This window comes from Arvicanthis niloticus, chromosome 14 (genome assembly GCF_011762505.2).
Source record: "Arvicanthis niloticus isolate mArvNil1 chromosome 14, mArvNil1.pat.X, whole genome shotgun sequence".
In the NCBI taxonomy this organism is placed as follows: domain Eukaryota; kingdom Metazoa; phylum Chordata; class Mammalia; order Rodentia; family Muridae; genus Arvicanthis; species Arvicanthis niloticus.
Window position 1 is genome coordinate 55,868,318 of NC_047671.1, and position 22,330 is coordinate 55,890,647.

Sequence of the window (22,330 nt, forward strand, 5' to 3'; positions counted from 1 at the left end):
TAATTTGTGAATGTTTAAATTACCTTCATGTTCTTTCTTTCTTTCTTTCTTTCTTTCTTTCTTTCTTTCTTTCTTTCTTTCTTTTTTTGGATGCAATCAGCAGAGGTTTTTTGGGAAGAGTTGGCTAGCCAACAGTCAAACTCCTCTTCCACGCAGGAACAGAATTTGACAAAAGGCCAGCAAGCTGAGGGGCTTTTTTTTTTTTTATAGCACGGGATGGGGAAAAGGAGGAATTTTTTGCACAGTTACACATGATTGGTTGCATTTTTGCACTGTTACACATGATTGGTTGTTTTACAAATTTTGAACATCAGCAGGCTATAATACTGGGAAGACCTCAAGGGGGGGAGGGGTAACCAAGAACAGTGAAAAGTTAGCTAGTTCTTGGAACAACCCAGATGAGTTGCATCTTTCTCTGTGATCAGGAATGTGTCTTCTTGCTTTGGGTCTTCCCCACCCTGAGGCTTGAGGAATGTTAATCCAGCAAGTGTCCTCTGATTCAGGGATAATGTCCTCCACCCGGAATGTATCCTGGGGCAGTGAAGGCCTGAAATCTTACATTCAGTTCCTCCTTCTGGAACCTGCATTCTTTTGCTCAGGTCTAGGATAAAGAAAAAGCCTGTATATATTTCATTAGCTAGGGGTCTCAAAAAGTTTTTATTTCTTTCAAACACACTTTCAAAGTTGTCCTCTGACTTTTACATATTTTGTGGCACATAGTTGTCTACATACACATAAAATCACATATATAATAAAGAGAAATTGCAAAAGGAACAAATCTATATAACTCTAGATTCACATTTCGATTTCAATCTTGGAATTACAAGCTGTAATTTAACTTTGGGTGAACACACCCTAAGCCCCACCCTCTAAGGCTGCATTACTCCTGTGTCTCTAGGGTGGGGATGTCTCAGGAGTCAAGGCCTGCTGCTCTTTGGCCTTGTAGAATAGCTGGTGACCTTGAGCTAAATAGCAGGGGGTTATTCAGGCATCTGGATGTTCTCCACTTGGCATCAGGCACAGGTGTTGGTGGACTTCAAGGAGGTCAGATGGGCAACAGTGCCAGGAACAGTCTCTTAGTATCCTGAAAAATCATTTCTCACACAAAAGGGACATTCTGGGTGTTGAACACTGACAAGGGACACTCTAACCAGTGCCAGTTCTTGAGGGTAATTTAGTTTTAGGGTTCTGTATATTCTCTCCACCTGTCCTGAGCTTTGGAGACAGTATAAACAGTGGAGCTTCTAATTAGTCTCTAATATCTCTGACAATTCCTGACTTACCTTAAAAACAAAAGTAAAACTGCAATCTGATCTAATTACCTAGGACACTGGAAACCTTGGGAAGGTCTCTATTCTAGGCTGTTTTCTCCTAGGTATTTTCTTATTTACTCTAAGTCTCAGAAGCCTTTGCTTGCTGGCATATCTTACACTGTCTTATTATTTCTCTGGCCCAAAACCTGAGTTCCATTATATGCTTTAAATCTCTTGACTCTTTGGTTGCACTCATATCTTAAGAGTCCATCTGTGCATTTAGCCTGGTAAGTCTTTTGTTTTCTGGGGAGTATAGGTCTCTCTTTTTTGTGTGCACCATTGTCTCTTTTCCTCTAGATAGCAGCTAGCAGTATGGTTAGCAATCTGAGTTCTTTCTCTTACTCTGTGTTTTAAGTGAGGCCATCTCTTACGTCCAAAACTGGGATGGGCTCCTGTATCAATCCACTTGATCTGTCCAGTTATTGTCTCAGGCCACTGAGTCTCCTCCCTTTTGGTATCCTGGGCAACAAATATTTACAGCTGCTGGCTTCATCAGGGTTTCCTCTCTTGGTATATAGCCCTGTGGACATGGGCTGTGGCAAAAGCATACCTGCTGTCCATGCAGATGTTGATTTTCTTGTCGGCCCCAAGTTCCAAGGTTGCTCTCTGCACTGACAATCCCAGGGGTGGGGAGTCAGCCCAGATGACATTCGTGTTCACAACAGTAGCGCTGGGTTGTCTCTGACCAGCATGGAGAAAACTGCTCCCGTCTGTAAAGCAGGTTACCTCGGCTCCTGCCCGGAGTCAGTAGGAGAAGCCTTTCCTCTACCCGTGAGTTCTTGTCAGTTAGTTGCAGCCCGTCAGGTAGGAAGTGTATCTGGGCCCCCATCCTGGGGAGTAAGTCTTGACCCGACAGAGGGTAGGGACAGTCTAGGATGACCATAAATGAATGGGATACCCAGCCCATCTCTTAGTCCACTGTTTTTTGGGTAGTCCATGAATACATTTTGGCCCATTGGCCTGGAGGAGGACCCTGTCTATCTTAATTGCTATCTTCACACAGAGCTAATATCTTCACCATTTGGGGTGTTTTTCAAGGCCTGGGATTTCCTGACCCTGGCTTCTATTTGTTGGGGCCCTCTTGGACCCCGAAGCTGGCTCCTTCACTTGCAATGTGCACACTGGTCTTTTTCAAGGAGTTTCTTATCTCCCTTTGATTGGAATCCCTCTTCTCTGCTTTCTGTAAATTCTCTTCCTGTCACCTTTCTTTTTCATCACCTCTCTCTAGTCTCAGCAACTTACACTAAACCTTTTATCTCCTCTATTCCTCTCTTCCAGACTTACACTAAACCTTCTCCACTCCTCTTTTCCACTCCTTTCTTTTAGACTTTCTTAGTAACTAAATCCTTTTAATGACTTATCTTGTAGTCTCTCTAGCCTCTGAAGCCTTGCCTATACTGACAGAATGTCTAGAAAGGCTGTGGGCAACTCATCTGATCCCTGCTTAACCTCATGTGCCTTGGTGAAAATTAGTGGGGTCTTATGTAGGGACATACCTCACCATAAAAAGGCAATTTACAGCAAGCCCAAGCCAACAGAAACTTAAATGAAGAGAAACTAAGCATTTCCACTAAAATAAAGAGTCAATACAATCTCCATCAATATTCTAACACAATTCTTCACTGATCCTGAAAGGATGATTTTCACTGTCATATGAAAACACACACAAAACAAAACAAAACAAAAGTGAAATTAAAAAAAAAAACTCTCAAGATAGCTAAAACACTCCTGAATAATGAAAAAAACCTGCTGGATCTATCTTCATTTTCAATTTCAAATTTTACTACAATGCTATAGTAATGAAAACAGCATGGTATTGGCACAAAAAAGACACATTGATAGATGGAATTGAAGACAGAAATAAGTCCAAATACCACAAACCATTGATTTTTGATAAAGAATCCTGAAATGTATACTGGAAAAAAAGACAAGATCTTCAACAAATGATTCTAGTCAAACTGGATGTCTATATGTAGAAGAATGAAAATAAGTCCATATTGATCATCCTGTACACATCTCAACTCCAAATGGATCAATCACCTAAGGCCAGAGACACCAAATTTAATAAAAGAGAAAGTGAGGGAATATATTTGAACTCATTGACACAGAAAAAGACTTCCTGAACACCATTAGCATAGAACTGAGAACAATTAATAAATGAGATCTCATAAAACCTAGAAGCTTCTGTACAGCAAGTGACACCATCATTTGGGCAAAGTAGCAGGTTACAGTATGGGAAAAGATTTTTTTTATCAACTACACATCTGACAGAGGGTTAATATCTAAAGTATATAAAGAACTAAAAAAATCTCCTCTGGACATCAAAAAATTAATATATTAATTAAAAAAAGTCCATATCTAAACAGAAAATTCTCAAAAAGGTGAAACTCAAATGACAGAGAAACATTTAAAGAAGTGTTCACCAGAAGTCAAGAAATTAGACTCCAGACAACCAAATAACCCTATTAAATAATGGGGTACAGAGCCAGACAAAGAATTCTCAACTGAGGAAACTCGAATGGCAAGGAAGCACCTAAATAAATGTTTAGCATCCTTAGTCATCAGGGAAATGCAAATCAAAACTACTTTGAAATTTCATTTTATATGAGTCATAATCCAAGATCAATAAAACAAATGACAGCTCCTGCTGGTTAGGATGTGCAGTAAGGGGAACACTCTTATTTATTGTTGGTGGAAGTGCAAACTTGTATATTCACTGTAGAATCAGTGTGATGGTTACTCAGGAAGTTGGAAATTGATATACCTCAAAATTCTGCTATGCCATTTGGGCATATACCTAAAGGACTGTTCATTCTACTATAGAGATACTTGTTCAGTATGTTATTTCTGGTCTATTCACAATACCCATAAATTGGAATTGGTGTAGGTATCCATCAATGAGTGAATGAATGAATGAATGAAGAAAGTGTATTCAGTATTATTTAGCCATTAAACATGGAATCATGAAGTTTGTAGGTAAATTTGTGGAGCTTAAAAGTCATTCTGAATAAGATACTCTAGACCCAGAAACACAAATGTGGTATGTATTCACTTATGTGTGGATTATTAGCTGTTCTGTCAAGGATAAGCAAGCTACAACCCATTTAACCACAGAGGGACTAGAAACTAGGGAAGAGGGAAGGAAGGATCTTTCTACAAAGAGGTTAATAGAATAGATAGTTGTGGATGGAGGAGGTGAGAGACTTGAACAGAAAAATCAAACAGGGATAGTGAGGGTGGTATAGGAGGGAATATTAAAAATAAGAGCCTTTTGAGGGGTCATATGGAAAGCTGATACAGTAAGTACTTCCATATATACCCATAGGTGATTTAAATAAAATCACTAAATAATAGAAAGACAGTGCCCCAGCTGAACATCTCTTGCCACCAAATGAAGCTTGCAATGCTAGAAATGGGCCACATATAATCTAGTATTGGCCAAACATGTCCTATGGAAACCCTCAAGTACCCAGACTATTGTCAAGGCTATTGGTTACTCTCCACAAAATGATGGTGTGGTACAGTCCTATAGCTGAAGACAACACATAAACAACTCATTGATGGAGAAGTGAAACTTGTGCCTACCTAGAATCTTTACTGCTATGGAGTGGTACTGAAGCTACTGGAAAGTACTCTGCTTGTTACCAAAGGAGAAAGGTAAACCCCAACCCAGTCACAACCACTTTAATTTCCAGTGGTAACATGTCTTCGGGACATGCTGGTGGAAGAATGCCACAAAGCTTCTGGGCAAAACTAACCGTATCTGATTTGATTTAAGGCCCAGTCCGTAAGATGAAATTTACAGCCTACATTGCTTGAGTGGCCAAGAACCTGAGACTAGATAGGTCATGTTCCTAGGGGAAGACCAAATACCACTGCTCTTCTAAGGAAAGTAGCAACAAAACGACTTCTAACATTTTGCTATACTCATAGATCAGTGCCTTGCTCATCCATCATTATAGAAGCTTCAGATGGGAACAGATAGAGAGACCCACAACCAGACAGGAGAGAGAGAGAGAGAGAGAGAGAGAGAGAGAGAGAGAGAGAGAGACAGAGACAGAGACAGAGACAGAGACAGAGACAGAGAGAGAGAACACATTTGGAACACACAGCTCTAAACGGGATATCTCCATCAAATGCCTCTCCTCAGGCCTCAAGGAGCTATGCTGAAGAGAAGTAGAAAGCATGTAAGACATTCACAGGGCCCTAGACCTGAGAGAAGAAGTAGACACATACCCCATTTGTAACCCAGAAGCTAGTTCCAATTGCAAATCGAAAATTTGTTTCCTCCTGGGGGGTCTCATTGGGGGAAACAAACCACTCATAAGAGTGGGCCTTATGCTCAGCAGTAGATGCCATCAAAGCTTTCTTTTTCTTTTTCCTTATAGGTCTTCTACATATATATTATGGCTTCTGGTTTTGTGTTCTTAGGGGATTCTTGTGTGTGTGAACATGTATCTCTGTGGCTGTATGTATCTCTCATGCTTTTTCTTTGGCTCTTTTTCTTCTGTTTGTTTTGTCCCATTCTGAGTTGTTTTTCTTTTATCTTATTTTCTTTTATTATTCCTTAGATGTGTGTTTGTTTTCTAGTCAGGGACAGAAAGGGTGTGGACTCTGATGACAAGGTGGGAGGTAGAGAGGATCTCAGAGGAATTGGGGGAGGGGAGAGGAAACCACAATCAGAATACATTGTATAAAAAAACTTTTAAATAAAAAATCAAGTGTTGATATTTTTGTTTTTGTTATACATAGATGATATGCTCCTGCAATTACAGTTTTATTTAAGAATTAGTGACATGTGCACATTAAAATGCTACCCACCCACATTAAGGATGAAATCTGTCATGTTTCAACATGGAGAGAGATGGAAATGATTAGGTTAAGTTAAATAAGCCAGACACTGAAAACACACACCACCTGAATTCATTGCATATGAATTGTTGATATCAAAAGCTGAGATCAAAGAACTTGAAGGTAGATCAGAGGCAAGTTGATCGATGAGTATTAAGTTTTAGCCCTAAATTAGTATAATTTTTAGCCCCATTCTGAATACCTGCCCTTATTCTCACTGATAACTGTAAATGTTATCCCTCATCAAAGAAGCTTCATTTTGCAGCATTTAGAGATGATCACAGAAATACACCACTAGTTAAAACACAAAAAAACAACTGAATGTAGAGTTCCCAACCCCAGCTGTCACGTCTACAACACAACCCCTACACCTCACCCCAGCTGTCACAACTACAACATAACCTCTACATCTAAGGTTCAGATTGCTGAAGAGGTGGTAGAAAGAAGATCCTACTGTTACTATCTTCTGTATTTGATAGGGAAGATGCACCCATGCATTTTCAACAAAAGGAAATTTCAACAAAAGGAAATTTCAACAAAAGGAAATGCAGGGACAAGAATGGAGCAGAGACTGAAGGAAAGGCATCCAGAGACTGCCCATATAGGGATTCATCCCAAGGCAGACACCAAAACCAAGACTCTATTGCTGATGCCAAGAGGCGCTTGCTGACAAGACCCTGAGATAGCTGTCTCCCGAGAGGCTCTGCCAGAGTCTGACAGATACAGAGGTGGATGCTTGCAGCCAAGCATTGGACTGAGCACGGGGACGCCAATAGAGGAGTTAGGGCAAGGACTGAAGGAGCTGAAGGGGTTTGCAACCCTGTAGAAAGAATATAAATATAAACAATATAAACCAACCAGACCTCCCCACCCCCAGAGCTCCCAGGGACTAAACCACCAACCAAAGAGTACCCATGGCTCCAGCTGTATATGTAACTGCATATGTAAAGGATTGCTTTATCTGGCATCAATGGGAGGGAACCCTTGGTCCTGTGGAGGTTCAGTGCCCCAGCATAGGGGAATGATAAGGGAGGTGAGGCAGGAGTGGGTGGGTGGGTCAGGGAGCACCCTCATAGAAGCAGGGGAGGAAGAATGGGAGAGGGGCATTGTGGAGGGGAAACTGGGAAAGGGGATAACATTTGAAATGTAAATAAACAACTAATAAAAATAAAAGGGATGTAAATTGAAAATAATTATTGCCCTCTACTTATTATATGATCCTATATGTCGAAGACTTTAAAGACTGCACTAGATAGCTAATAGTTCTGATAACCACTTTTAGAGAAATAGTAAGACAAAAACAGTATTAAAAATGCAGTAGCTGTTCTATCTAACAATAAATAATATGATTAGAGAAAAATCACGAAAGAAATCCAATTCAGAGTAGAATAAAAATTGAAAGAAAAATAACCACTGAAGTGAAAGATCTATGCAGTAAAAATTTTAACTGGAGAAAGAAGTTGAAGAAAACACAAGATAATGGGAAGCTCTCTCATGTTCATGGGGTGTAAGAATTTCTGTAGTAGAACTGGCTACACTAATGAAAATGCCATTTTTACCATCATTCTCTTAGCTACTTTTCTATTGCTGTGTAGATATAACATGGCCAAGGCAACCTGCAAAAGAACTAATCTAATTGGAGGATTGCTTAGAGTTTCAGATAAATAGATACTGGACCTGGCCAAAGCCCACCAATTCTCTAACAAGGCCACGACTCCCAATCTTTTCCCAAACAGTTTTACCAATTAGGGCCCAAGCATTTGAACATATAAGCCTATAATAATCATTTTATTTAAATCAACACACATTTCAATAATAGCTTTTTTTAAAAAACAGAAATAGGAAAGTACTTCTCAAATTAATATGGAAGCACAGAAGATATGGTATAGTCAAAGACATCCTGAGATAAATAACAATGGTAAGTGTATTATAACCCTGGGGTGTCTAGTTGCAGCAGTTCTAGGTACCCTCAGGCCTATCCAGGCAGTCCAAGTATGAGGGAAGGGATCCAGCGACAGGGACAGAGGCCAAGATAGACCCTGTTCTACTTGTCAGGGGACCCACATGAAGACCAAGCTGCATATTTGCAATAAATGTGTAAGTGTTCTAGGTCCAGCTTCTGCATGTTTCTTGGTTGGTGGCCCAGGCTCTGTGATTTTCTTGTGGTGTCCTTGACCCCTCCAGGTTGCTCACTTCTGTTCCCAAGCCTTCAATAAGACACTTCAAGCTCCGCCTGATGTTTGGCTGTGGGTCTCTGTATCTGCCTCCATCTGCCGCTCGATGAAGCCTCTCAGAGCATAGTTACGTTAGGTTCCCTTCTGCAAACATAGCAAGGTTTTATTAATGGTGTCAGGAGATGGATCTTTCACATGGGATGGGTCTCAAGTTGGGGCAATCAGTGGATGGCCATTTGCCCAGCCTCGGTTTTATCTTTATCCCTGCACATTTTGTAGATAAGACAAATTTTAAGTTGAAGGTTTTGTGGGTGGATTTATGTTCCCCCTACCTTCTCTGGAAGTCCCTCCTGGCTGCAGGAGGTGGCTACTTCAGTCTCTGTATCCCCCTCTGGTAGGAATCTAAGCTAGAGTCATCCCATAGACTCCCCATATCCTCTCCTGTTCCAGGCCTAGAGCCAGTATTCTTAAAAAAAAGTGACTTGGTATACTGAAGCAATCATTCGTTTTCTATGATGAGATATTCAGTCTACTCCAAATACCAGAAAAATGTGTATAACCGAACTGAGTAATGCCAAATCTTACTGAGGGTCAGTTTATTATTTCACACACTTTTAAAGTTTTGCTTTGATTAGCAGACTTATCTTAATGTATCAACCAGTATTTTTGAATAAGGGAATGATAAAACATATATATATATATATACATATATATATATATATTCTACAAATCTAATTTCATATTAAATTAAATCAAATTAACTGAATGAGTTATTAATTAAATATACAGGAATTAAAAAAAACTAAGCTGAGTTCAAGGGTTTTACTAATTGTTTCTGAAAGCATAGTATGTGCAGACATTTGCAATGTGAAGGAAATACTCTGAAGTAAACACTGCTGCTGGGACAGAACCTTCTGCTTCCCAGGACTGGAATTGTTTAAGGTTGTGTGTTTTGGGTGGTAAAAGGGTGGTTACCTAGCAACAACCCCTCCTCCCTTGTCTGTGCTGCAAGAATCAGATTGGGCATGTCAGTAAATTGATTACCAGTTTGCTAGATCTGAAAGAACAGTGCAATAATGTGGTAGGGCACGAATCTCCATCAGAAACTTCCAGGGTTTTCTCTGTGGATTTCACTCTTTATCTGATGTCTTGTCTAGCGACTGTAGTAATGCTAAGGTGATACTAATCAAACAAAAAAGAAAGTTCAGGGTTTGATTAATAGTATTTATTTTCAGTGTGCTTTTAAAGCAAGCAGTGAAATAGTTACAATAGCATCAACTCTGGGCAAGATCTTGTCTCACTCACCCCTTTGAAATAAGGGAGAGCAGGATGGGCTGAGTTTTGGAGAAATACTGTTTAAAGGACCTAGACAGGTTTTACACACCATTTTACCATATGAAGCTGTAGTTAATGAGGTACTAATTTTAATATAATATACACAGAATATATTTATGTTTATGCCAGATGAGCTTAACCATATGTTACAACAACTTCGATGGGAAACATATACTTTAATACAATTTACATCATATGATCAGATTACTATGAAATGCATCACAAATGAATGCCACTCTCAAGAAACAGAGCACTTTACCTGGTGCATGCATAGGGCTGAGAAGGCAGGTACTATGCATGTTTGGGTTGCTTAGGACATCAGCATCATCACTGCCAAGGGAACATGACACATAGTGACTTAGTTTCTATGTTTTCATAGCATGAATATGTAAGGTTTAAAAAAGCATCCATTCAAAGAACACTTCAGTGCCAAGTGTGTGGGAGCTGGCAGAAAGGAAAGAAAAGAGACTTTGACTTAGAAAAATTTCCATGATGCAGAGGGCTGAAACCAGTGTCTCCCCAGACACTGCTGGCGCTTGGGGCAGCTGTTTGCCAGTGTGCAGACACCTGTCTCGTGTACAGTAGTTTTCTGAGACAGCCTCATGCTTCAGCTTCCTTCACTATAGCAAATACTGAATTTCATTTGTTTATTGAGTCTAGAGCAAAGGTGTGTGTGTGACAGAGAGAGAGAGAGAGAGAGAGAGAGAGAAAGAGAGAGAGAGAGAGAAAGAGAGAGAGAAAGAGAGAGAGAGAAAAAGAGAGATATTAAATGATAGTTGAAAATTACAGGTATATTTCTTCTTTATAAATCTGCTAAGTGTTTGTTTTAAAAAAGTAGCACCCATAAGATTACAATTAATCAAAATATGACACCATATTTTTTCAGATTCTTATTCTAGAATAGCATTCTTTGAAAATAACTGGTAACAATGTTATTTCAGGATTTGGTCCAATTCTTGTTATTTGTTTGCAGAAACCTATTAGAGGCTAGAACATTTGACTGTAAATATTACTACATTAGCAGTGTCCAAATATTAAAAGTCATATCTGAGAATAAATTTAAACAGTTATAATTAATTCCATCTGTTTCCGAGAATCTTAACTGGTAGAATGTCAAATGTTAAAAGGAAAATCGCTGTCAGACCACAAAACACCAACAATACTAACAACCTAATGTGTAGACTATAAATTGGTAGTAAGAACATGATTATTTACAATTTGCAGTGGCTTTCCTTCAAATGTGGTAAGTATGGCACACATGCAGTAGTTCACAGAATAATTTAAGAAGCAAGGATGCATCATCTTACAGTGGGTCATTTGATATGGAGACTTCCCTCTCTTTACGCTGTATTCCTTTTATAAATTATGATAGTCTGATAAGTAGGACTCACTTATTTTAATGTCTGTATATCATCAGGAGAATTTTGGATTAAGAACTGTAAAGGATACGTTTCAGGATGCGTCTCCCTGTGCCTCTGAGTCTAACAGAATAGCATAGTTAAAATCTAGTAGCCCAATAGTTAAAATAATTGGTGAGTGTGCGCTGAATCCTCAAGAGAGGGGGGGAGGGTGCCAGAAGGAGGGCGAGGAGGAGCGGCTGGAGGGAGGAGGGGGAGGGCAGGTGCTGATTTCAGCCCTGTAGCGTCAGGATTGCGTCAATTCGGGTTTCAGCCACGTCTGGAGTCTCGGAGACAAGCTTTTCAGAAGAGCCAACAGGAACAGGGCAGGGCGGCACGTTGCTGATAGAGAGCGCGGACCTTCCTCCAGCCCCTCCCGCTGCCGGTGCTGGTCCCCGGATCCCCTGTGTTTCCTCTGGAAGCCTTGTTCCAGGGTCCTTCCAGGTGAATCTGCCTGGAGTTCTTTCAGCACCTCGGACAGAGCACGCAGAAAACATGGCTCCTATCACCACCAGCCGCGTGGAATTCGGTGAGCAAGTTGCTGAACTTGGGGCTGTGGCTGGGCTCAGGGACTGTGCTGTGCTTTGCTCTCTACTGGGTGTTGAATATGAGTATTTTCAAGTAGCTAATTTGAAAGGAAGACGAGAACAGCAGATGGTTAATTGTGGCTTACTTCCTTTCCTTGATATTTTTCTCCTTAACATTGCCTGGTGATTTCACCTTCCAGAAGTTCCTGAATGTTCACGCGGCTCTGTAAGCTGCAGCCTGAGCCGAGGAAAGAAAAGGACATCTGTTGTTAGAATATTGCTTCATTTATTTTCTGGATGGTTCCTATTTGTGTGTAAATCTTTTAGGAAAAGCTACATACGCCTTTGGTTACATAAGAGTTGATACGACATAAAATAACTTGTACATTGAGGGTTTGAGATGAGTATTCTATTACTGTCACAAATTTCTCTGCTATGTTTTCTTGCATCCCTGAAGAATGTTGTTAATGATGGATACAATTCTGTGATACTGTAGTTCTGGAGACTTTAGAACAACTGTCTTTGGCCTTTTTCGTGTCTCTGGTTGAGCTTTCTGGAATCCAGCGCTGTACAGTTAAGTAAAAGCTGCTCAAAACTTGGATTAGAGCTGCTGCTTTCTGGATTGCTTTTCCTGTTTGTATGCCAAAATTTTGTCACTATGGTCTCCTTGTCTGCTTCAGTGAATAAATTAGACATACCTTTTAGAATATCAATGGACATGTCTTGGTCTAATTATATTCTAGTGGGAAGGACCAAGGTTATATCTATAAGTATTTTTTAAGTTAAAGGATGAAGAAAATTTTGAATAGTGTCTCTAATGTATGATTATTGTGACTAATATGAGTGGTAAGGACAAACTCTCTGCTCTCAAAGCTAAGTACAGTATTAGTAGTTACACTAGCAGAATATGACTTCATATTATCTTGGGTGTTGTGAATATTAGATATAATAAAATATTCATAAATGATTTTCTCAGCCTTTCATCATTGGATTTGTGTGTGTGTGTATGTGTGATATTTACACTCAGTTACTGTTTTGAAATAAATTTTTTTCTCACAGTGGGGTATCTTCAGAGACTACCCTTGTGAGAATGTTTCCATGCCCAGTTGTCTTTCTACTTAGAAATAATGACTTTAACTGCTTTTATTGTTCTTATATTGGCTGAAGAATTTCTTAGTTCCTGAGTTTGCTTTTGTTGCCTTGCCCTGAGTTATTAGCTTGTGTGTGTGTGTGTGTATGTGTGTGTGTGTGTGTGTGTGTGTGTGTGTGTATGTGACAAAGACTTGAATAGAAGGGAAGGAGCTGATACTGTTTAGCTGATTAACTCACTCTTGTTTCTCTTCTTCCTCCTCTCCCTCCTCCTATCCCTTCCCTTCTCTCCCTCCTCCTCTTCCTCCTCCTTTTCTTCTTTCTTCTAGGTAGCATTTGCTTTTTTTCTATTTAGAAGACTCAAAGCTTTCCTTCATCTTTAGTCATAGAATTAAGTTATAGATTTTATATTTAACCTCAGATGTTTCTCTTACTGTTTCTCCATCTGACTCCCTTTGAGTTCACTTTTGAGATTCTAAAGTAGATGAGAATATTTAGGAGATGGAGAAGAGATGTAAAAATTCTTCTTGGTTTTAGAAAGTGTTAACCCTTTTTGGACTGGAACTTTTATGCTTCATATTCACTATTTAGATTAAAACAGGGATAAAATAGAGGTAAATGGACATAACACGTTATCTGTTATATTCACTTCATGCTAAAGGTTTACTTAGTTGTGTCACTGTGTTAGATGTAGTAAGTAGACGTACAACTACGAAATATTTTCTAGAAGAATCTGCTTACATATTAAATGATATGTGCTTCATGTACAATTACTGTTGGCATGTCACTGGATACCAATGATTTAATATGTTCTTAGTTAAGAGAACAATGGCATTTTCAATTTTATTACCATTTGCCATATAGAAATACACAAGGATAAAACTGTACTCTAAATTACCTATACTGACTTTACACTAACAGTTTGAGAATGATTATGCATTTATGACCACATTATTCTGTTTAACCTACTTTGTGATTCAGATAATTCAGTGATTGAATATTCTTAGGTTCATATATATAAGGGGATTATAATGTTATAAATTAATTATATGTCATTACCATACTAGGGATTTTATTTTACTATCTGTATCTTATTATCAAATGTTTACCTTTTTATCACATCCTACAATTAGAATTAATTTTTTAATGAGTTTATAACAATAGCCAATGGCCATGGTTTTTTCTATAAGTTTTTAGTTGTGTGGACTACTGTCTTTAAGGCATTCATTTTTTTTTTCCTGCTTGAGTCCTGGGTGAATAAAGATATATTAAGAAGATAGAGTTTGTGTGTGTCTCTGTGTGTGTGAGTGTGTGTGTGTGTGTGTGTGTATGATTGATGCTTTGTGAAAGCCTCAAAATATGACAATTTTACTTCCTTGTATTATTGTAGTTGGCTACTGATATCTGAGTTAAACAAAGCCAGGGTGAGATTATTAAACGTGACCCCACGTTTATTCCAGATACACTTTCATTTATTTATGAGAATCTACTTGAGTTAAGGTGTTTTAAATCATAATGTACTTTTATGTGTGTCACACAGGGCTATGTTTAGACCTCAGGTTAGTGAGAAACGTCACTATTACTCATGCCAAGAACTGTGGGGGAAGTCATTCAATTCTCCCAACTTACAGCAGGGGCTAGCTATATTATGCTTTCCCTATAGTCTCCCCCAATTCTGATCCTTTAATATATGCCATTGGTCAATTGGTTTTTCAGATGAAATTCCCACAGTTGTGGGCATCTTCAGTGCTTTTGGCCTTGTCTTCACTGTCTCTCTCTTTGCCTGGATCTGCTGCCAGAGAAGATCAGCTAAGTCCAACAAGACTCCTCCATACAAGTTTGTGCATGTGCTTAAAGGAGTTGATATCTACCCAGAAAACCTAAGTAGCAAAAAGAAGTTTGGTGGAGATGACAAGAGTGAAGCAAAGCGTAAAGCCGCTCTGCCCAACCTTTCCCTGCATCTCGATCTGGAGAAGAGAGACCTCAATGGCAATTTCCCCAAGACCAACCCCAAGGCTGACAACTCTTCTGATCTAGAAAATGTCACCCCAAAGCTCTTTACGGAGACAGAAAAGGAGGCCATTTCCCCTGAGAGCTTGAAGTCCAGCACTTCCTTGACTTCAGAGGAGAAACAAGAGAAGCTGGGGACACTCTTCTTGTCTCTAGAGTACAACTTCGAGAAGAAAGCATTTGTGGTGAACATCAAGGAAGCCCAGGGCTTACCAGCCATGGACGAGCAATCCATGACCTCTGACCCGTACATCAAAATGACAATCTTACCAGAGAAGAAGCACAAAGTGAAGACCAGAGTGCTGAGGAAGACGCTGGACCCTGTTTTTGATGAAACCTTCACATTCTATGGGATCCCTTATCCCCACATACAAGAGCTGTCCTTGCACTTCACTGTTCTGAGTTTTGACAGGTTTTCAAGAGATGACGTCATTGGAGAAGTCCTTATTCCTCTTTCAGGGATTGAATTATCAGATGGAAAAATGTTAATGACTAGAGAGATCATCAAGAGAAATGCTAAGGTAATTCTGCAAGCATTTAAGTATCTGTAAGCAATATTTGGTGCAGGTTTTAAACCATATCTGTGGTATTTTCATTCAAATGAGTTGGTACACACTATCCTTAATTACTGTGGGTAAACAGTAAACAGAGAACAAGAGAATAGAGAAGGCACAGGAAGCTTAATCCAGAAGTGAAATGCTCAAGGAATCTTTGTGATAAAAAAAATAAGAGAAAGTATTTCATGATATCTATACATCATTTATGTAACAGGTATTTTAAAAAATTTCTATTAAAATAGTTTGAAAAAGGCTGCTACTTAAAAATTCATGTGTGTGTCTCCTAGCATGTTATTAAAGTGTTTCAGTTCAGAGTAACTGAATTTGAAACTGAAATTAAAAATTAAGCCAGTTTCTTCTCAGGATGTGCAATTTGAATGTACTTTTAGTGAAATTGCTTTTAAACAAGGGGTCATCCTGCTATGTTGACTTCTGAATGTCCATTTTCTGCTGCATACAGGAAGTGTGTTACTCTACCCTCTGACTTGAAATTTTTTGATAATTAGGAAATGACATGACATCGTTTTAGCAAAGAGAATCCTTTTCTGCTTTAAATATAAACTTCACTGACCCTAATTGTACCATTTCAGAATGATTTGTTCTCCTAATGCCACAACTTAAGAAAACAACAGTCACATTACTTATGTTTTTTAAAATCACAATATTTTGGAGCAAAAATATCTTTAGAACACTTTGTAATCATCTTCCTGCCTTGTATGTACTGACAATAGTGAAATTCATGCCCAGAGAGTTGCACAGCTTGTCTGAGGCACCTGACTGACTGGGACCCATGAGGATCAAAGAGCTCCTTGGTTGCTTTCTTGCTTTCCTTGGTGCGCCTTTTTGTACAACTGTTTAGTTTTAAGTGATTTTCCTCAGCTTTAGCTCGTTTTGACACATTTTTCTTTAGCTATTCTTAATTATAAACAAGTCCCATGTTACTGTTTTGTTAGTTTTAGTTAAAGCTTGCACGTTACATTCCTATGTAATGTCTTTCATATAAAACTAAATATAAGTAGCCTTCAATAAATGGATCTATGTTACTGTCTAAAACCAAGTTTTAAAGTCAATTCTCTCAAGTACTTAAATTTATTTATTTTCTCCTTAGATTGAAAAGAGGCTTTGATTATGAAAGGACAAGAATTATATCTCCATCATGACCCTGCTCCAGAATAATTGTTTAATGTAAAATAGATTTTTCTTGGCTTTAATTAAAATGCCATTAATGCCAATAATGAAGAATTTAAAATAAGATAAAATATCAGCCATGTGGTCCTACACATATCAATTGATAAGATTATGCATTTCATGACTATTAATAACTTTGACGATTAGAGATGTCCTTAAATAGCAAAATCAAAAAAAAAAAAAAAAAAAAAAAACCAACCAAACCCTCTTGAAAGTATGATATAAAATACCCTTCAAAACGTGTAAGTACTGGGTGTGGTCAAATCTTTGCGAATTTTAGCATTCTGTAGTACCTGAAACAACCACAAGATGGCAGGCAATGGTTTTAGTCATTGTGGAGCGGCACAAAAGCAGTTTCTCAGATTTCTTAGCCTGTTTAAAAAAAAAAAAAGAAAGAAACATGACATTAAAATAACAGAGCTATTATTTTGCTGTATGTTTTGTGATGAGAGTACAAGTGCCCAAGATTAACACTACGTCCATGGTGTTTCTCTTTGTTAGAAGTCTTCTGGACGGGGTGAACTTCTGGTCTCTCTCTGTTATCAGTCCACTACAAACACGCTCACTGTGGTTGTCTTAAAAGCTCGGCACCTACCGAAATCTGATGTGTCTGGACTTTCAGGTAAGAACGCTTCTGAAATACTGGGGTTCTAACTAGCTAACCTATTTCACAACTATTTTCAATTAACATTTGAATCTGGTTTTGTCATTCAGGACCACGAGTTCTGGGATTGTGGACTTTCTTTTTTCTTTTTTTTCTCTTTCTTTCTTTCTTTCTTTCTTTCTTTCTTTCTTTCTTTCTTTCTTTCTTTCTTTTTTTGCTTTGTGGAAAAATTTGTGAGTCAATTCTGCCAACAATACAGAGAAGTTCATTTCCTGAAAGACAAAAGTTCGGAGGCAGCTTACTTAAGTGACTGGTTTAAAGCAGAAAGCAAACGAAGAGGGAAAGATGGAGCCTAGAATTGCTCAGAAAAAGTGTTTTGAAGTTTTGCATCCTAATGAACTTATTCATCTGCATCTTTAATGACCTCATTAGTTACTTTTCTTCTAATACTGTCTATGCTTTAAGAATTATGTTCTAGTTTTGAATAAGCCTGAAAAAAATAGAATGTTGTAGAATATAATGAGAAAGAAAATGAGCTAAGGTGGGGATTAAAATGATCTCACTTTTCTATTTCTTAGTATAGTATCTTCTGTATTTCTAAGCACTAAAGAAATTGGGCCCAATAATATTTGAAGGGCATTTTGAAAACTAGAAATATGTATTTTAATAAAGACTCATCTAGTGGTATTGCTGTTCTTATTTGGTTGTAGAAGTTGAAGGTGAGCTCTTAAAACTTGTGATCATGAAGATAAACAACATACATACATCAATCAAAAACAGTTAATTATGTGATAAAGAAAGTCACATGACCCCTAACCCATTTAGGAAGAAAAGCTCAAGGCAGGATCTGACCAGTCTGGTTTGCAAATCCCTGTTTAGCAACAAAAACAGTGGCACCCACCTGAAGATAGACTCACCAAAATCACAAAGTGAGCGAGCTCAGACAGGGTAGGGTTTACCTTCCCCTCAGTTTATACAATTCATTGTGATTGGGCAGTTTGCAGTGTTCTCTTATGATCTAGAACTGGTTTCTATTTTTCATTATTTTCAATTTAATTAAAAAGAGGAGACTGAAACCTACTTTCACTTCCCAACCGTTAGACTTGTTTACATTGTAAAATCCTCACTTCCACTGTTCTGGGGTGCCATGCTCACTAAGGAGGCCAGATCTGCCGGTGATTGCTGCCAATATAACACTTGTTGTATGCCATTGCAGATCCCTACGTCAAAGTGAACCTGTACCATGCCAAGAAGAGAATCTCTAAAAAGAAGACTCACGTTAAAAAATGCACGCCCAATGCAGTGTTCAATGAACTGTTTGTCTTTGATATTCCTTGCGAGAGTCTTGAAGAAATAAGTGTTGAATTTTTAGTTTTGGATTCTGAAAGGGGATCCCGGAATGAGGTGGTTGGACGGCTGGTCCTGGGTGCCACAGCAGAGGGAAGCGGTGGGGGCCACTGGAAGGAGATCTGTGACTTCCCCAGGAGACAAATTGCTAAGTGGCACATGCTCTGTGATGGTTAGCTTCCTGGCCACAAGCTGCAACTTAAAGGTTTTTTTTTTTTTTTTTTTACTAGGCGAGTAGCAATTTTCTTTCTTATACACGATTGTAAGCTTGTGGCACAGCAAGCTACTTTATTATTTATTTTATTTACTTACTTGTTTTGGTTAGAAGTGGATTAAATTAGTGGACTGAAAAATGGTTGTAAGTGTGTATTATGGACTGAAAAATGGTTGTAAGTGTGTATTATGATGATTTCCTCTTTTACTAGAGGTGTTGGCCAAATTTTCATAAGATATTCAGTTTCCCTCTGTGTGGTACTAAGTGGGCCAGCCAAGCCTGTTATGAGCACTCTAGTTTAATCTCAAGTCACTGATGTGTGTTGTAGGTGATGATTTCATTTTTGCCTTGGTAGTGAAAATCAGGTGATTGTTAAGCGTTAAGAACAAGAACCACACCTTTTTGTATGAAAATTAATCCGTGTTTCTTCAGGATGGGGAGATAGGTTTTATTTAAATCCAAAGATATTTCCAAAATGTCCTCAAGTCTGTTTTTTTTTTTTTTTAGTTAAATATGTCATGTACAAATGATTGTCTTATATATCAAAGTATGCTGTCATTGCCATTGTAATTATTTGATATAATCTCATCATAAAAGGGGTAGCTTAGGTTCATTTCATAAAGATAACAAACAAGTTGAGAAATTAATTTATTAAAGGGCTGAATTGAAGAACACTGTGGTTGAAATGAGATTTTTTTTTTTGTTCCATCACACGTGAGTCATGTAAAATTGAACTTCACCTAAGAACCATGGTCTTGAATTATTCACTGCCTGTTAGAAGCCTCAGTGTGGCCTAAGATACTCTCATTTACCTTGTGAAGTTGCCAGACTATTTAGTGGAAAAAATAAACCTAAGCTAGAATTTCATTTAGGAATACGGTTTTTTTTTAAAATATATATATATATATATATATAAATCTATCAGTGTACAAATGTATTTTCAAGATTGTCTTTCCCCATCAGAGTGGACGTGGCTACCTAAGTTTTTAAGTTATTCTTTCTCAAAAAGAACTAAGCTACTTAAAAAGAAACAAAAGAAAAGAAAAAACTGGTGAAATTCATTGTCAGGTTGAAGTCAACCACATTAAGGAAAAGACTAAGACAAGCAGAGAGTAAGCCTTTCAGAATTTACAAATATTCACAAAATATAGTTAGGCTGTAAAAATAGCAGAGACAGTATGTTCTTCACTGTCTTTAGAAGCCAGTTTGTTTTGAGCTGTTATTTTTAAGATAGCTTAAAGAATCATGTTTTGTGCCACTCCCGACTGCTAAGTTCTGAAATTCTTGCAAAACTCATGCGAGGCAAGCAGAGCACTGGCATTTTCTGGGAAGACTTAACTCAATGGCAATGTCTTTATATTTGAGTCATCAGAGTCTCATGAGTGTGACTTAGGTCCAGCCAAATTATTAAATATGCAAGTTAGAGATAATGGCTACTGGAAATTTTACCTTTGAGTCAAGCTTTGTGTCAGTGCTTTAGCATTTTTGAGAATGTGTTTGATATCACAGTGTTTGTAAATTCAATGAAAATGTATTTCTGATCTACTTGTCCGTGGTTTTTATGATTACAACAAAAGTCTGACTTTCTATAAGGGAATATATTTCATTCTGTTTGTACAAAAAATTTTATGCTTTCCCCACACTCATCGTCATCCAGTGACAATGTTATCTGACATCTCTGCCTACCTTGCAGTCTGAGAATAACATGGAGTGAGCTGTGGTCATGTGGAGTTGGGGAGGCCACACGGCTTCTGTATGTATGTACATTTGATGTCATAGGCCACGGATGTAGTGTAGCTTGGAGCTCTCATGTCAAGGGGCGTCATTTCCAAGTATCCTACAGAGCGGCAGGAAGTTGATGTTGATCCAATTTATAGGGTGTTTATTGGAAAAGGGTTTTCTTTCTTTCTTTCTTTCTTTCTTTCTTCTTCTTCTTCTTCTTCTTCTTCTTCTTCTTCTTCTTCTTCTTCTTCTTCTTCTTCTTCTTCTTCTTCTTCTTCTTCTTCTAATAGAAAACAAATCCGGAACAAATACTTTTAAAATTGTAAATAGTTCTTAGTTTTACGATTTAGAGTGTTTTGATGGTGAAAGTTGATTGAAACTATTTATAACTGGTTTTAAGAAAAAAAAAGAGAGAGAGAAATGCAAGAGAAAAGCAAGAAAAAAACCAGAAACAGGCAGGGAGCTATGTGATCTCATTATTTCTGAAAATTGTACTGTTTATAATGTATTACAATATCAACGTGAATATCCAATTCTGCTAAAATTCCTGCACTGTATTAAACATGTAAATTGATTTTTTTTGTCTGCTTAGCCAGTCTAAACCCCTGAATGGGGAGGTTACCATGTCTAAAGAACTGTGTGATTCAGTAACTGACTCGTTCTGACTTGTTGTAGTTCAGTAGTGATCTGGAGGAAAGCATGGTGTAAGGGAGATGCTGTCTGTTCCTTTGTGCCAGCACTGTATGTTTGTAAGACATGAATAAACTGCTGCTTTTGCCCAAAAAGTCTCAATGAAGCATTTCCAGCTAATGGCTCTGTCCTAAACGCTATCTTCTTGCTTTCTGAGTTTTTATCTTTTCTTGATAGACCACCCACATAGCTTGGGGAGTACAAGAATGTGGCAGATATTTCCCTGCCCAATCTAGTTGCAGCTGGAGGCCTATGATTGGACAGGAAAAGGGGAGGTGGAGTTAAGGGTGGCAGAGAAACAGAGAGGCAGAGGGATGTGGGGAGAGCTAGGGGAGGCAAAACGGCTGCAGACTTGGACGCGTGGCATCAAGTAAATTGGTAGTCATGAAATCTAAAGGTTAGGAATATTGGGATAACCTTCTAAATTGTGTGGACATCTTGATTTGAGTATTTGCTGATATATAAATCTGTTTGGTTAACTTTAAGCAATAAGAGCCTTATTTCTACCAGGTACTGTGTATTGTGATATCGACTGCGAAAATGGCTGTTATTGTCTGGGGTTAAGCCTAGAGCCATGGAGTTCGCAGAGCAGGCTGGTGGAGGCAGCAGCCACGCTAATGTCTCATGGGCCCTGGGCTGGCACCACTGAGGTGGTCAGCCAGTGCCAGACTCTAATGTGGGAACATGGAGGCAGAGCTGGGAGCCAGCGGCTATCCTTTTTGAGTATTTCCCGCTACACAAGATCTTTCATGTTTGGAACTCTGAATTTTGTCTGATTTTTGACAGTCATCTCTGGGGGAAGATATGCATACCCAGAAGTGAGAAGTCTAATTCTTTTTTTCTTCTGTTTTTTGAGGTAGGGTTTTTCTGTATAGTTCTGGCTGTCCAGGAACATGCTCTGATTGCAGCCCCTTTTCTCCTCCCAGTCTCCCCTCCCACAGCCCCCTCTGAAACTCCCCCCCCCCAACTTCTCTTCTTATGAGGAGGAGTCCCCTCTACCCCCTGGGTACCAACCCACCCTGGCACGGCACATCAAGTCACTGGGAAGACTAGGTACATCCTTTCCTACTGAGGCCAGACAAGGCAGCCCAGTTTGGGGATTAGGACCCACAGGCAGGCACAGACTTAGGGATAGCCTCTGCTTCCATTGTTGGGAGATGTGAATGGTGACTAAGCAGCACATTTGTCACATAGTTGTGTGTGTGTGTGTGGGGGGGCGGGTTTAGGGCCAGCCCATGTATGCTCTTTGGTTGGTAGTTCAGTCTCTTGGAGCACCCAAGGGTCCAGGTTAGTTGCCGCTGTTGGTCTTCTT

At 38.8% G+C, this 22,330-nt stretch overlaps 1 protein-coding gene and 1 long non-coding RNA gene across 4 annotated transcripts; one reads left to right on the forward strand and one right to left on the reverse strand.

The window, feature by feature from the left end:
• Positions 1 to 7,762: 7,762 nt before the first annotated feature.
• LOC143434355 (uncharacterized) lies at positions 7,763 to 11,324 on the reverse strand. 3 transcript variants are annotated; one of them, XR_013103803.1, is made up of 4 exons: positions 11,065 to 11,324; positions 9,933 to 10,003; positions 9,383 to 9,520; positions 7,763 to 8,482 (listed from the first exon to the last, which is right to left on the reverse strand). It is a non-coding gene; the product is annotated as an uncharacterized LOC143434355 (long non-coding RNA). The 3 variants fall into 3 exon arrangements; XR_013103804.1 differs by lacking the exon at positions 9,383 to 9,520 and having other exon boundaries at positions 7,764 to 8,482; XR_013103802.1 differs by having other exon boundaries at positions 7,764 to 8,482; positions 9,933 to 11,324.
• Positions 11,325 to 11,340: 16 nt separating this feature from the next.
• Positions 11,341 to 21,113, forward strand: Syt4 (synaptotagmin 4). The gene is made up of 4 exons (XM_034518601.2): positions 11,341 to 11,599; positions 14,403 to 15,217; positions 16,943 to 17,063; positions 18,262 to 21,113. Exons 1-4 carry the CDS (start codon positions 11,566 to 11,568, stop codon positions 18,567 to 18,569), a joined length of 1,278 nt encoding a protein of 425 aa, XP_034374492.1. The 5' UTR covers positions 11,341 to 11,565; the 3' UTR covers positions 18,570 to 21,113.
• Positions 21,114 to 22,330: the final 1,217 nt, after the last annotated feature.